This window comes from Malania oleifera, chromosome 2 (genome assembly GCF_029873635.1).
Source record: "Malania oleifera isolate guangnan ecotype guangnan chromosome 2, ASM2987363v1, whole genome shotgun sequence".
In the NCBI taxonomy this organism is placed as follows: Eukaryota; Viridiplantae; Streptophyta; class Magnoliopsida; order Santalales; family Ximeniaceae; genus Malania; species Malania oleifera.
In genome coordinates, this window is record NC_080418.1 from 119,354,504 (window position 1) to 119,369,794 (window position 15,291).

Here is a 15,291-nt window from a genome sequence, read left to right on the forward strand (position 1 = left end):
TCTTTAGGAAAAAATTGTGTTGGATCGGGTTGCCCGAGGCTTAACCCACCCACAGCTGTTTACCCGACAACAGTCCGGCCCAGGTACGCGCATCTGATTTCCCGGGGCTCTCCCATCACCGGGGAGCTCGCAGTCTGAGACGAGCTAGGGTTTTGTAGAGACAAGTCAGACAACCATGACTCGCTTGAACTCCGACCAGGTCTTGAAGGAGCATCAGAACCGTGACCCCACCACCATCTCAGATCTTGCACTCAATCACAAGGCTCTCTCCGATGTACATTGCATTTCTTCATCACTTGTTCCCATTTTCCCTCTTTCTCTCTCTCTCTAAAAAACCTATATTGTATCGTTCAGGTGGCATGCTTGAGTGACTTCAAGAACTTGGAGAAACTTGATCTTGGCTTCAATAATCTTTCTTCTCTCGAGGTGCTCCTCCTTCCTATTGTTCATTTTCTTCTTTTTGTTTTTTGTTTTTATCCACGAAAAAAGAATGATTGATAATATTAAATATTACTTTTTTATTGTCGCCGTATGTTCAATTTCATCACTTCATCAGTTATAAAAACTTGAGAGGTAGTATGTGAAGTGGCCATGTAACTTATGTTTGAGTTTCATTTCATCACTTTTTTCAATCCACGGCTTTGAAGTGGTCATGTTTGAGTTTCATTTTTTAATCTCACGACAGGGTTTGAAGGCGTGCCTTAATTTGAAGTGGTTATCAGTTGTACAAAACAAACTCCAAAGCTTAAAAGGAATCGAAGGACTTTATAAGCTTACTGTAAGTAGCAACAAGTGAAGGTTTCCTTGTACTGTTTTTGGTTGATTATTGCCATTGAGCATGACAATATATTAAAGTTTTACTTTGGCTTTTTGCATTTGAACCATTACTCCTAAGGGAATTTTGAATTCACGATAGTACAATTTGTAGGATTATGAGTTTAATCCTCTAAACTATATTTTGCTTTGTTTCATTAGCTTCAACTGTCATGCGGGATTTTTTCCTGTAAATGTAGCAGCTTTGGAAAAAGCTTTTATTGTTTTGTGCCCTGAACCAGTTTTATAAAATAAAACCTGCGTGCACTGGGTATTTTAAATGATGTCTCCTGACATATATATTGGGCGTTTATACTTTCCAGTATTTGTTTGAAACTTTCCATCTAGTTATATATAGGTAGTTTAGAATAATCTTGTTACAACAACACTTCCAAATAATATTAATGGGGCTTCTTCTGTTTAAAGATGAAATTTACTTAGAGAAAATTGGAAACTATCTTGAATTTCTTAGCATTTGTTTTCAGTTTTTGGATTAATGAATGTTTCTTAATGTGTTGCCTTCTTTTTTCTTTTTTTTTTTTAAATTATTATTTTTTGGATTATGCACCGGGTTTCCACATGTCCGTTTTACGGTTCACGTGACTAATCCTGCGCCCCTTGAAGCCGACCCCACAACTCCAAAGGGAGGTAAATTCCAGGAATTCAGGGACGGAAACAAACCCGGGAGGGTTTGAACACTTGACCTCGCGAGAGGCACTCTCGCAAAAAATAAAAATAAAAATTATTGTGTTTGTGGCAGATTGTGAATAAGTTGAAACGTTCAAATTCTTAGAAAACATCTAGTTGAACTTAACTAAATTCCATTAAAATAATCTTCAGCTAGTATGTAGCTGAGTGATAAAAAATATTACGAAACAAGTCATAAAGTTTCTTAATTTTTTCTCTACAATTTTTGATTACACAATTAGAATTTTTCAAAAGGGAAATTTCCTCAATTTTATCCATCTAACCCAAATCTGTCAGCTTTTCATGACTGGTTTGCCAAAGTTGGGTTTGGAAGGCCGCTATAGCTGATTTGGAGTAAGATTTTGCTAAGAAAATTGGAAAAATTTTCTTACAAATAAAAAAGTAGATAAATTTTCTATATTTTTATTTTTTAAATTATTTTGGATGAAAAAAATATATGCCTTACGACTTTAATTCAAAAATTTATGCTTGTTGGAGAAATAATTAAAAATAAGTTGAAAATTTTGTGTTCAGCAGAGTTGGCAATTTGTGACTGAAAAGTAAAATATGCATTTGGATACATATAAAATATCAGAAGTCTAATGAGAGGAAGGGAAAACTTCAAGAAATTTCTGTATAACATGTATATTTTGGATTCTATTGTGTGACTGATCCCTCACTACAGTCCTTGTCCAAAAAAAAAAAGAAAAAGAAAAAAAAAGGGGAAAAAAATGAACGAAGAAATAGTAGCCTTGTGTGTGTCAGCAGTGTATAAAAATGGTTTTGTGTGTGTTTGTGGCCATTTGTCATGAAAGATGTTAAGGGTCATTTGATATTTCTGACCAATTTTCTGCAGGAAAAAAGTAATTGTGTTGCTGAAGAAAATTTGCACAAGTTGCTTTTAGAAAAAAATGGAAAAAAATCAAGTATTAGAAAAAGAATAGAGAATCAACAAATAGTCATGGGACATAACTTTCATGTGTAACTCTGCAAAACTTTCTACTAATACACACTAGGAAACAACTTGTGTTGTGAAAAGAGGAAGTAGTGGCTACTTATTGAATGAACAAAAGAAAGAAATCATTTTTTTTCCCCTGCTAATTAACTTCAGTGAGAAAGATTAGAAGAAGAAACAACAAAAGATTGGTGCAATTGGTTCATCATGATGCTCACCGTTCATAATTCCAACATTAGAAAAAAGCAAGGATGTCAGTGCCATTGGGTAAAAAAAAACTAGGTACACTATAAAGCTGGCTGTTTTAAATTAATGCACATAAATCCGCAAGAGTCGGTAGTGACCTCTCTTTTCTATCTTCCAGAGTGTAAGCTTTAAACAATAGACTTCCTTACCCAAATGATGATACAACCAAATCTATCCTGATCAGGGGAAGCAAAAGGCTGTAGCGCAAAAGCCAAGGGGCAATTGGTCCAACTCTTTCTTATTGAAGTAGTTCTGTTTTTATGGCCCTTCAATTGCAGAAATAGTCTCTCCAAGCATGTAGGGCTGCAAATGTGTCGAGCCAGTCATGAGCTACTCGGTGCTCGACTCGATAATGGCTTGTTCAAACTCATTTATTAAGTTAAGCGAACTGAGCCTGAGCTCAATTTTCAAGCTCATCAAATAAATGAGCCAAGCTTGAGTTGATTCATACTCGGCTTGCTAGTTTGTTAGTAACTCGTGAACCAACTTGATATTAGGCTCGTGAACAAACTCAAAACTAATCACATTAAATATTTAATTTTAAATTTTTTACTTTAAAATATGTTTTTGTCAAATCATATTTCTTAATTTCAATTAATTTAATTAGCTTAGTGGATTGATTCATTTATAAGTTTGAAACGATCTTCAATCGAGTCGAGTTTGAGCTCAAGCTCGAGCTCCACTCGTTTTTATGTGAAATGAGCTTTAATTGAGTTAAGCTTGAGCCGAGCTTGAGTTACATACATGCTAAACAAGCCGAGTTCGAACAAAAGACTTTAAGCTTGAGCTTGCTTATAAATAAATGAGCCGAGCTTTAGCTTGCCACAGCTTGGATTGGCTCAGTTCGGCACATTTGCAGCCCTATAAGCATGGAGGTAAGACTCTGTATATCTTGCCTTTACCAAATTCCAGATGGTGCAAGAACCATGCGCACTGGTTGTTGCGTTTGTTGCTTTTTTTTTTTTTATGTGTTTTCCTTTGTAATAGAAATATATCTATTTCTAGAAATTTCAGTCAGATTATTGTTTTAAACATGCATCTGTATGAAACAATGAAATATTGCAAAGAATATACATAGTTTTATTTTGATAAACTATTATTACAGTAAAATTTTGAGGGCGGACCTTGGATTAACGGTAAGGTTGCTCCTTTATGAGCGGTTGGTCATGGGTTCGAGTCTAAGGAAACAGCCTCTCTACATAAAGGTAGGGGTAAGACTGTGTACATTGTGATGACCTTCCCCTGACCCTTGCGAAGCGGGGAGCCTTATGGCTTGGGGATGCCCTATATTATTTATCTGTTCAATAAACTCTTGTTGAGCATAGACTTAGATTTTACTATTAGTAGTAAAGATTATTGCTGAACATGGATGTGCTTCTTGTCACTGTATTTGCAAAATAGATTTTATTGGTTTATGTTGTCTGATGGCGCCCTCTTAGTGCTTTTTTGGCATTCTCTTACTTCCTTAAAAATTAGTTAATGGGTTGAATTTTCTTACAAATGCATATTTTCTTCCTTAAAGCTCAAAAGAAAAAAAAATCGGTCTCATATGTTATATTCCTGTGGTTATATTCTATATACAATTTTTTGACAGTATAGTTCATTATTGTTTCTGCATCTTCAAGACATAGACATTGACGTGTCCATTGAAATTTCTATATTTGTAAATGTAGGCCTTGCTCTATTCATGCCTTGATGACTTAAATCTTGTTTTCAAAGTTCCTTCTCTTTTTTGTAAATCAGGTGTTGAATGCTAGCAGAAATAATATTAGATCGATGAATGAAGTCAGGTCTCTTGTAGGGTTGCGTGCATTAATTTTGAATGGTGAGCACGATGTATGCAATTGCATCAGCCTTCCCTTTGTTGGCCAAATGGCAGAAAAAGCCCTTGAACTTTAGACCATTATCAGCTGAGCCTAATATTTTATTGCTTTCAATTTGGTCCTCCAACATTTAAATCTGCTGTAGTGTCACCTTTATTCAGCCGAGAAGAGTGTGTGGGCTGTTAATGCATGGGTCATGCAACTCCCCTTAAATAAGCTGACTGGGCAGATTATGTGGTAAGCTGTGGGAGAAAACTCCCACCAGTTTTGGCACATGTTTCTCGTTCACGATGGGGGAAAAGATGAGAAGTTAAATGAGCATACTCGAAGACACCACATCTCTGGAAGCAAACAGCGAGAAATCTTTGTAATCTTATCTTAGTGCTTTCTACTCTGCACATCATCTCGACATTGCAATCTAGGTTACTATGGAAGAAAAGGGGAAAAAATAAGATCTATCCAGTCTACTGTTTTGAATGTTCTAGTTTTTCACAGGGTTGGAGTTTTGAGGTTTTTGAGATTTGCACTTATTCAACTTGAATTTAAGTTAGAGGTCTTCGTGTTTGATTATTTTTTCTCAAAGATGTGTACATCTGGGATGGATATAGTCCTTGATGTTATCCTAGATGCTTTGCAAATACAGCTGCAGAACAGAGGTGTTCCCAAGCAATCATGCTTTCTTTTTGCACTTTATTTTAGGTCATTGGAAATTGATGACATCAAATGTGTTCTCCTGTCGGGTTCTGGATAGTTATAATTTTCTTTTGATTTCTCTCATTTTCCCAGGATTATTCTTTATATCTTTTAGCTAGTTCCATTTTCTCCAACTTTTTCTGAACTTTCATGTCATTCTGCTTCTATCTTTCTAACTACTGAAGCGAGTGCCCAAACCTAGGTAGGGTTGTAGTTAATACAGAAGGTATTGGCGGGGGGGGGGGGAAAATTTCTCGTCTCACTCTAAATGGCTCTGACTGATTTGTCTCCTCTGCTCTTTTAAATAAGATCCAATTGGTTTGATGGCTTTTTCTGCCACACGGCATTTCTTTTTTGATGATTGTTTGAATTGAACCAGATAGTTGTAAGTTCCTTTTCTGGAGCTTCCCTGAACCCCCACCAAAAAATAAAAACCCTTGATGACAGCTTTTGTTTTTTGTGCTTTTTCCAGACAATGAGATTGTTTCTATTTGTAAGCTTGATCAAATGAAGGACTTGAATACTCTTGGTATGATTTCCTGATGTTTCCTGTTTGTCTTGTGTATTTTAAATTTATTGTATTTTATATTTATAGAGTGACTCATTTCACAGTTCTGATATGTTATATATCACAGGAAGTATATACTATTCCATATTCCATAATAGGAGAAAAATTGGAAAAGTTGTCGAGTTTGACGTTTCACATGTCCTATTGAGCCTAGATATACTGTTTAGACAGGAAACCACCTCCAATATAATGTTAAAGTTAAAGTTGAGCAAATCAGCAAACGAATAGTGTTTTCAAAAAAATAAAAACAATGTGGACAAAAATTAAAGTGATCCTCCAACTTAAGGTGAAAAGTTGTGGACATTCAGAAAGTCGTCATTTGATAAAGCATTTTGTAGCAAGTTGATTCAATTTATTATGAAATAGACCTATGGCAAGAATTGAAAAGACTTAGAACTTGCATTTTTGGGACATTCTTTCCCCTATTGTACAAGTCTTTCTTACTGCAACCAGCAACTAAAAATAAGCTCATTTTAAGACAGTATTATCTTGTTCATCGAGCGATCAATATACTACCCTAAAAAAAGTGTAGGAAAAATACTAGCAGAATGAGGATTCTGATTAAGAAAGCTTATTTGGATCCGATATATTGCTGATCATTGTTGGAAATTGTATGCATATTATGCTTGTAGTTTTTTCTTCATTTTGTGCATGCATTGTACTCTTTCCCCACTAACAAGACAAAAAAAAATTACTAAATTGTGCTGTCACTGTAGAAATCAGGATTTCCTATTTACTCCTCTTAATATAGAAGGAGTTATAATAAAGTATTTTGCTTGTTTCTGTCACTAATCAGTACAGCATTAATTTTGAAGATGTTTATGGGTGTTTGTGTTGTTTCGGAATAAAGCATCAGTAGTCTTTATATTAGCCTTTCCCCACACTTAACATTGTATTCAATTTTTTTTTTTCTTTGGGGATAAATAAACCTCTTTTATCAATTTTTTTTTGGATGGCATGAAGCATCCTTAAGCTGACAGTTACGTGCCTTTTTTTCTTGCTGCCTTATCTTGCTCGAGTCATTGATAGCATCAGTGAGAAGCATGAAAATTTCTAAACTAATGCATGTGAAAATCTGACGCACCCTCACAACCTTGTGTGCATATGCATGTGTCTATATGTTGATGTCATGGTTATGCTTTTTGGCTTTTCCAAGAAGTACACAGATAATTTTATTTTAAGTTCATTTTTGAATAGATATTTTGCTTATGATTATACTTCAATCTGAATCATGCTTGTGGGATTTTGGGATCTCTCTGCAGTTCTTTCTAGAAATCCAGTTCGTGAAATTGGTGAGTCCCTGGTGAAGGTTAAAACAATCACAAAGGTAGGCAGTTTTTCTTATCAAACAGTTATCTTTTGTGGAATCTCACTTGAAATAGATTTTGAAATTTGGTTTTTTCTTGATTTCAGCTTTCTCTCTCTAAATGCCAACTTCAAGCCATTGGGTCATCACTCAAGTCATGTACTGATTTGAAAGAGCTCCGACTTGCTCACAACGATATCAAAGTGTGTTTTCTACTTTTTCCTTTTTACTGATTACTTAATTTCACATTTTTTAGTTATTTTGTTTGATTTTTTTTTTAAGTCATGTTTCCTTTCAGGTATAAATTTTCTCATTAAATTACTGACCCTCTCTCTCTGCTTGCTGCTTAATTCTTAAGACCCTTCCAGCTGAGTTGGCTCATAATACAAAACTCCAGATTCTGGACTTGGGAAACAACTTGATTACAAGCTGGTCTGATCTGAAGGTTAGCCTTTTGGCTGTGAATTTCTCTGTAATCTTCTCTGATTTTGCCTTTGCTCAGTGAAGAATATTTCTTGTTATGTATTTGGTTGTATGCTGAAATCTCAGGCACTTCATTCCTTACTAAACCTGAAAAACCTAAATCTACATGGAAATCCGGTTGCAGACAAAGTAAAATTAACAAATAAGGTAATAGCTTTCAGCATCATACCTTTTAATCTCTATTTAATTCCTGCTTTGACTTCTCATAATATTTACTCTCGGAACATCTAATTCAGGTAAAAAAATTAGTGCCGAACCTGCAGATTTTCAATGCTAAACCCATAGATAAAAGCAACAAGTGTGAGAAGAGGGACAGAATTGATAGGGCAGATGATTCTTTGCTTGACACTTATAATGAGCTAAATGCTCTAAAGGAAAGCAAGCAGGGCAAGATCTCCAATCAATCTGTGGTGAGTCTTAGCCAAGACAATCATGTTGATGAAGTTGGGGAAATTAATGTGAAGGGGTTGAAGCAGAAAAAGCAGAAAACAAATGATGAATCCTCCAAGAGGACGGTTTCTATCCATAAAGAAGATGGTGCCATGGTTAATCGGGAATCTTACGGGAAGGGGTTGAAGCAGAAAAGGCCGAAAATGGGCGAGGAAATGGATGACAAACTCTTGAAGAAGAATGTTCACAAAGAAGATAGTACCATGGTTGAAAAACAGGCACAGAAAAAATTGAAGGTGGAAGCAGAAGAAATCAATGTGATTGACGATGGAGAAACCCCATTTGTGGAACTCTTTGCTTCTGAGAGTGTTGAAGATCCCCAATATGGTGGGGAAAAGAAAGATGGTAAAGACATGAACTCCATTGGTGGCTTAGTGAGCATCCCAGCCAAGAGGAAGAAGAGTAAGAGGCAGGGAAAGGGTCCTGAACTCCAGTTCTTCACATCAGCTGAAGTTGGACTGGGTGGACCATCAACATGGGATGATTAGTAATTCTTCTGTGGAAGTTAATGGCGTGGGCTGCGTAGCATGGCATGATTCATGTAATCAGCCCTTGCACTGTCTCTTCTGTGCCTTGCATCATCCCAGGTAAAGTTTTGCTGTAGTCGGTCAAATACTGAAGTCCAAGGCCTCTAAAAACTGCTTCTTAACGTGGTGGGAAATAGTTGTCAGCAGGTGGTCTTATATTTATATGATGATACGTTAGGAGCTGTTTGGTTAAGGTTTTAGTTAACATGGTGGTGGGATAGTTGTAAGCAGGTGGTCTCATATTATACGATGATAACTTGGGAGCTGTCTGGTTAAGCACTAGTGTTATGTGATGTTTGGATTAAGAATTTTAGTTTAGAAAAAATGGAAAAGAAAAGTGAATTTATTTTTTATTGTATTTTTATATTAAATAATATTATAAGCAAAAACTTATTTTTTAAAAAGTGAATTTATTTTTTATATTAAATAATATTATAAGCAAAAACTTATTTTTTAATGATGTGTAAGATGAAATTTTCCTTCATCATTTTGTTATTGAATTTCTTTTTTTACTTTTCTTGAAACCCAAACATGAAAAAGTGGATCTTCTTTTTTATATTTCTTTCTTTTACTCACCATTTTTATAGTAATTTTCATGTTTCAAATGAGATCTAGGTGGAATCAAACAAACAAATAAATAAATTTATTTTTTCATGTTTGGTTGTTAAGAAAGTGACAAAGAAAATGTTAAATATACAGAATCAATAAAACAAATTTTAATTTAACACATTGTTAACCCCAAATCTTCTCCTGGAACTAATAAAAACCCCAAATTCCTCTTTTTAGGAACTGTTAGATGGACCACAAAAGGAAAGCTCAGGTTCAAGAAAAATCAAATATTAGTGTTATGTAAAATTAAATTTTTATACATTAAATTATTGCATTTTAATTTTATTTTAAAGAAAAATACTCTTACATCCCTTAAACTATATCATCTACTAAAAATATTATAAATTTCTAAAAATGATATTTACACCCTCCAAACCATTGTCATAGTTGCAAAGAGCCGCTTTGGTTAACAAAGAATAACCATTGTCATAGTTGCAAAGAGTCGCTTCGGTTAACAAAGAATAATTTAATCTAATGGATTATTGTAATATATATGGATACAAATGATTAATATTTTTTTTGGACAAGTCGTCTTTATAAATTGAAGTACTATCATTAATTAGTTTTAATATATGAACATAGTAAATATGCCCGTTTGGAAAAAAGAGAAGATAGGAAATGATTTTGGGCTCGAACAAAAATAAAAATAAAAATAACATATTAAAATAATAAAAAAGTAATTAATTATAGGAATAAAAAATGAAAATTGAGGAATTAAATAATTAATTTTAGGAAAAAAATCATTAACCTCCCCTGACGTTTGGTATAAAGACAATGACTTCTTCTAAGATTTTAAAAATTCTAAGGATCTCTCCTAATATTTCAAGAATTCCATAGACCTCCCCTGAGATTTATTAAAAGATACAAACCTTCCTTTTATATTTTGTAAAAAGATAAGTGTTTTTAGGAAAGATTTACGTCTCTTTTGACAAACTCAGGAAATGTTTATGGAATTCTTGAAATCTTAAGGAAGGTTTGTAGTATTTTTAAAAGTTCATAGGAGGTGCTTTATCTTTTTGTCAAACCTGAGGGGAGATGAGCGTCTTTTATCCTTATACATTGGCTGTGGAAAGAATATATAAAATTATAGAACAAGGAGGTCTTGTTCTTGTCCTTATTCTTCAAACCAAGACAATTTAATAATTGGAAGTCATTCTTATTCTTGGTTTTGGTGCTTTGTACTATCATAGTCGCATTGAGTGTGTGAAAAGATGTTTCAACTAAAAAAATGAAACAAATTTTAGAATGAAAATTTATGCGATGTGAGGCTTAAGAGTACAATTAGGGCATACATTTAGACTATAGGTAGAGAATGGACACACAAGGGAATATAATAAATAGAGAAAATGCAAGAAATGAAAGGAGATCGCAATTGAAGGATGAAATAAGAACAAAATTATAAAAAATTAAAAAAATTATTAATGAATTTTTTTTTTTACTAAAAGAGAGCGGCATCTCTATTTATTTATTAATATACCCTCACTTTTGGTGGAAGAATGCCGTGATTACAAGTTAAAACAAACCAATTAAATTTGGACAAACAAAAGTAAACATAACTAACAAAGGAAATAAAAACATAAACCCTAGAGTTGAATTAATGACAAATGGAAATGAGACCCCACCTATCCATCCGAAGGATATCTTTCAGATAATGTGGTAGAAGGTCTTATTCTTCATAGATTACATTGTTTCCCATTTCTCATTCTTTAGTAAGAAAATCAGCCGCACTATTGCCTTCCCTATATTGATGCATCACCATGACATTTACTCCTTCTAACTCTGCCATGAGCTCCTCCCAAAATTCCCAAAGATACCACAAAATATATCTACCTTTCTGAAACCAATCAACTACAATTTGTGAGTCACTTTCAATAATTACATTAACATAATGCCAACGTTTGCACAAACGAATTCATTCCGTTATTGCTTTTAATTCCGCACTGTTATTTGTATCACTGCCAAAATAACTTCAAAAGCCGCTTTTACCATGCCATGACAATCCCGAATAATTCCTCCACCTCTTGAATTACCCGGATTGCCCCTACAACTCCTATCACAATTAAGTTTTATCTATCCTACTGGAGGTTTAACCCACAAAATAATTTTTCTAAGCCTATCGCAAACTCCCTAATGCTTAATTTGAAACTCGTTCAAAATCTTAATGTCCGACTTCTTTAAATTTTGAAAAGAATTGGTGCTCTCAGCAATAAAACTAACCCAGAATCGAATACTTCTCCACATCTGATCTGCACTTTGATAAACTCTTTCCATTCTTACTTTACATTTTTGATTCCAGAGGCACCACGTAATCAAACATCGAATTAGCCCAATTAAAATACCTTTAATAGAAGATTTTTGAGCATAGTGGAACCAATTTGCCATTTTGTTTTTCCAGAAAAGAGATTGTTGGAAATGAATCCCCAACGCCACACTAGCCCAACGCCAAACCTCTGAAGCCACCTCACCTAAAGAAAGAATATGATCCATGTTTTCTTGGCTTCTCTGAATGCAGCAATCACAAGCTAAAGCCATCGATATTCCTTTGGCCTGAATCATATCATCTACAGCCAAGCATCTAAACCAGACTCTTCATAAACACATTGAGATTCTTCTAAGCAATAAAGAATACCAAAACCAGTCATTCCACAAAAAATTATCACTTATGCTCCTCACTGCCTCCCAAGTCATTTTTTAGAAAAATTACCGTCCAAGGCAGGCTTCCAGACAAAAATATCCTACCCATTTTTACTCGCTAGCACCTAATGCAAAATTTCCCTTATTTTATTAGTACCAACCAATTCCCGTACTAAATCAGAGTTCTAATTATTATTTAGCCAGTAATCCTTAATATACAGTTTCTTGTTCAAAATATCCTCAGTGCTCACAGATAACGGGCCTGATGACAGCCACCTGTTGAACCAAAAAGAAGAGTTCCCACCTCACAAAAAATTTAACATTATTCATAACTTATGGAAAATGGATGTTAAAACTATGTAGCGATTGACAATTATGAAGAGTCTAATCTTAGTTAAATCACTTAAAAAAGCTCTAAGAATGTGTTTGTTTCAGTGAATAAAGTTTAATGAAATATAATAAAATTAGACTAAAATGACTATGATACTTATCATATCTCCTAATTGGGTTGCCATCTATAAAATATAGACTAATGATTCAAAAAATTAAAATACCCATGATAAAAATAGCAAATAACAAAATACAAACGAAACTGTAATTTTTTTCTTATTTTTTTAATTTCCAAAATTGTTTATTCATTCTTGTATATTGATGTATTATAGCCGACCCAATATATGATATGTAGGAATGGAGTGGATTATGTGGTAAACATATAAAATTATAAACACCAATTTCATTTGATTTCATTTTATGTTTGTGTTGCAGTATATGACTCATATTGAGTGGAACATGTGTACAGAGAAAACATATTTTATTGTTTTATTGGTTGGGATGATTAATGGGGTTGGAAGTGTGGAGGCAACACTGCGGTACAATATAGGGGTATCTGAAGAATTTTTCTAATACCTCTGTATGACTAGAGTTAGTATAAATACATATGATGTAACCGTATTTTTTACAATAATGAAATTCAGTTGTCGCTCACTCGTATGGATGCAAGCATACTGTCGAATCACGTTAAATCCGTGTGTTTTTATTACTTTATCCATTTCTTTATTTTTTCATACTATTTATAATAATTGCCGCACGTTTCACTACAATTTTACATATAAAATAAATCAAGAGGATGTTTATCCCAATCTAACCTACTTAAGCCAAGTAGTCAAAATAAACGCACCGCAATAATAAGGATGATGCAGTTTGTAATTTTTGAACGTTTAACCTAATTTTACAACTATTAATGGAGAATTATTATTTCCTAATTTTAACCGCTTTCCATGATTAGATCAAGTTACTTATATTTAATAAAATATCTGTTAGGAAATTGAATGGGTAGGAACAGTATCACACAACTAAAATAAGAAATGAGAAAATATGAATTGACACCAAGATTTACGTGGAAAAACCCCAAACAAATTGAGGAAAAAATCACGGGCAAGAGTAGAAGGAATTCACTTTGAAAAATAATGATACAATTTCTCTCAATTTAGGAGAAACATAGGCTACAACAGAGACACTTTACAGGAGAGTACTTGATTTCTCTCTCTAAAGGTGGAGTTAGAGATGCTTGGGATGGATATCTTCCTTCACCACCACTTCCCTATTTATAGGGGTTTTGTAAGCCTCCTTTTCAAAGCCATCAAATGAATAGTGCAGCCACCTTTGTAGACTTGTGCAACCTCCAAATGAATAGTGCAGACAACTTTGTAGACTCGTGCAACCACCAAATGAATAGTGCAGCCACCTTTGTAGACTGTGCAGCCACCAAATGAATAGTGCAGTCACCTTTGTTTGACTTTGAATGCTAGAAATGACTTTACAATTCAACATTCTCCCACTTAAAGTCATTTTCAAACCCCCTTTTTTTCTTTTTCTTTTTTTTCCTTTCATCCTTTCTCGTCTTGCCAGTTCCATGCCACTTACATTTCTATTAGGCCATAAGAGGATCTACACCATATGAACTTGTTAGTGTTGATTGGTTTTGTCATAACATCTGCTAGGTTGTCTTTGGTGTGAATCTTTTTCATGTCCACACTTCCTTCTTCCACAACTTCTTGAACTAAGTAATATTGTACTCCGATGTGTTTTGTCCTAGAATGAAAAGCCGGATTCCTTGCAATATGTAAGGTACTCTGACTGTCACAATATAGAGAAATTTTCTCTTGATTGTGCTTGAGTTCTTCTAATAGTCTTTTAATCCATATTGCCTTATTGCAAGCCTGCATAGCTGCCATATATTCAGCTTTAGTCGTAGACAATGCCACAACAGTCTGCAACTTTGATACCCAGCTTACTGCTTCTCCTACGAAAGTAAACACATAACTTGTTGTGGATTTTCTTTTGTCAAGATCACCTGCAAAATCTGAATCAACATATCCCCAGACAATAACTTCTGATCCTTCGTAACATAATGCAGCATTTGAGGTCCCTTTGATGTATTTTAGGACCCTTTTAACAGCATTCCAATGCTCTCTATCAGGATTCGCCATGAACCGAATGACAGTACCAACTACTTGAGCAATATCTGATCTTGTACAAATCATAGCGTACATCAGGCTTCCCACTGCTGATGCATACGGCACCCAAGACAATTCCATCCTCTCTGCGTCATTGCGAGGACACATACTTAAGGATAATTTATAATTGACAGGAAATTGGGTAAGAATTGGCTTACAATCTTGCATGTTGAAGTGTCGTAAGACTTTCTTCAAATAATTCTTTTGAGAAAGCCAAATCTTCTTGTCTTTTCCATCTCGGTTAAATCTTGTTTGCTGGTCCCAAATCCTTCATATCAAACTCCCTAGCCAATTGTGCCTTCAATTCTTGGACTCTTTCTTTGTTGGGGCCTACAAACAACATATCATCCATGTACAACAATAAAATAATGAAATCATTAACACCAAACCTCTTGTAGTACGTACAATGGTCTGCACCGAGTCTCTTGTATTTAAGGCTAATTATGAAGGAATCAAATCTCTTGTACCAACATCTTGGCGTCTGCTTTAAGCCATAAAGAGATTTGGTTAATGTAACAACCTACTATTTAACTGGGTTTTTTTTTTTTTTTTAATATACTATAACATTTAACATGCTCTGATACCACACTGGATTGAACCTCATCATCAACCTAAGCAGCGAGAGGCGGAAATCAAATAAACATATCCATATATAATTATATACAATACTAGAGTACTAACAGGTTTCCTAAAATATACATATATAACCGTTCCCCAAATATCCTCAACTGGTGAGAGCTATACAAAAATACTCCAAAAAATATACTCACTCTCTCTGACAGGGCAGTACTGTGGCCCCTCTATCTGCGAGCCTGGTCCGCTCGCTCAACTGGCTCACCTGAAAAATAATTCAACACTGGGATGAGCCAAAGCTCAGTAAGACGAAATATGCTATTACTAGTGTGTGGAAAATGAGTTACAATACTGTGAAAATCTATTACCATATAGTCATGTATCATTGAATCTGTAAAACACAATACC

At 34.4% G+C, this 15,291-nt stretch overlaps 1 protein-coding gene across 1 annotated transcript; it reads left to right on the top strand.

Annotated features, from left to right (window-relative positions):
* Positions 1 to 5: 5 nt before the first annotated feature.
* Positions 6 to 8,902, top strand: LOC131149822 (uncharacterized). Its single transcript, XM_058100588.1, has 10 exons — positions 6 to 274; positions 355 to 426; positions 686 to 778; positions 4,445 to 4,526; positions 5,690 to 5,746; positions 7,048 to 7,112; positions 7,199 to 7,294; positions 7,450 to 7,536; positions 7,641 to 7,721; positions 7,811 to 8,902. Exons 1-10 carry the CDS (start codon positions 176 to 178, stop codon positions 8,510 to 8,512), a joined length of 1,434 nt encoding a protein of 477 aa, XP_057956571.1. The 5' UTR covers positions 6 to 175; the 3' UTR covers positions 8,513 to 8,902.
* Positions 8,903 to 15,291: the final 6,389 nt, after the last annotated feature.

What these genes read in the sequence shown, in the direction of transcription:
- LOC131149822 (XM_058100588.1), top strand. Translation starts at nt 176, where the DNA reads ATGACTCGCTTGAACTCCGACCAGGTCTTGAAGGAGCATCAGAACCGT. An exon ending in TTGCTCACAACGATATCAAA is followed by an intron (nt 7,295 to 7,449) that starts GTGTGTTTTCTA and finishes TTAATTCTTAAG; the next exon opens with ACCCTTCCAGCTGAGTTGGC. An exon ending in CAAGCTGGTCTGATCTGAAG is followed by an intron (nt 7,537 to 7,640) that starts GTTAGCCTTTTG and finishes CTGAAATCTCAG; the next exon opens with GCACTTCATTCCTTACTAAA.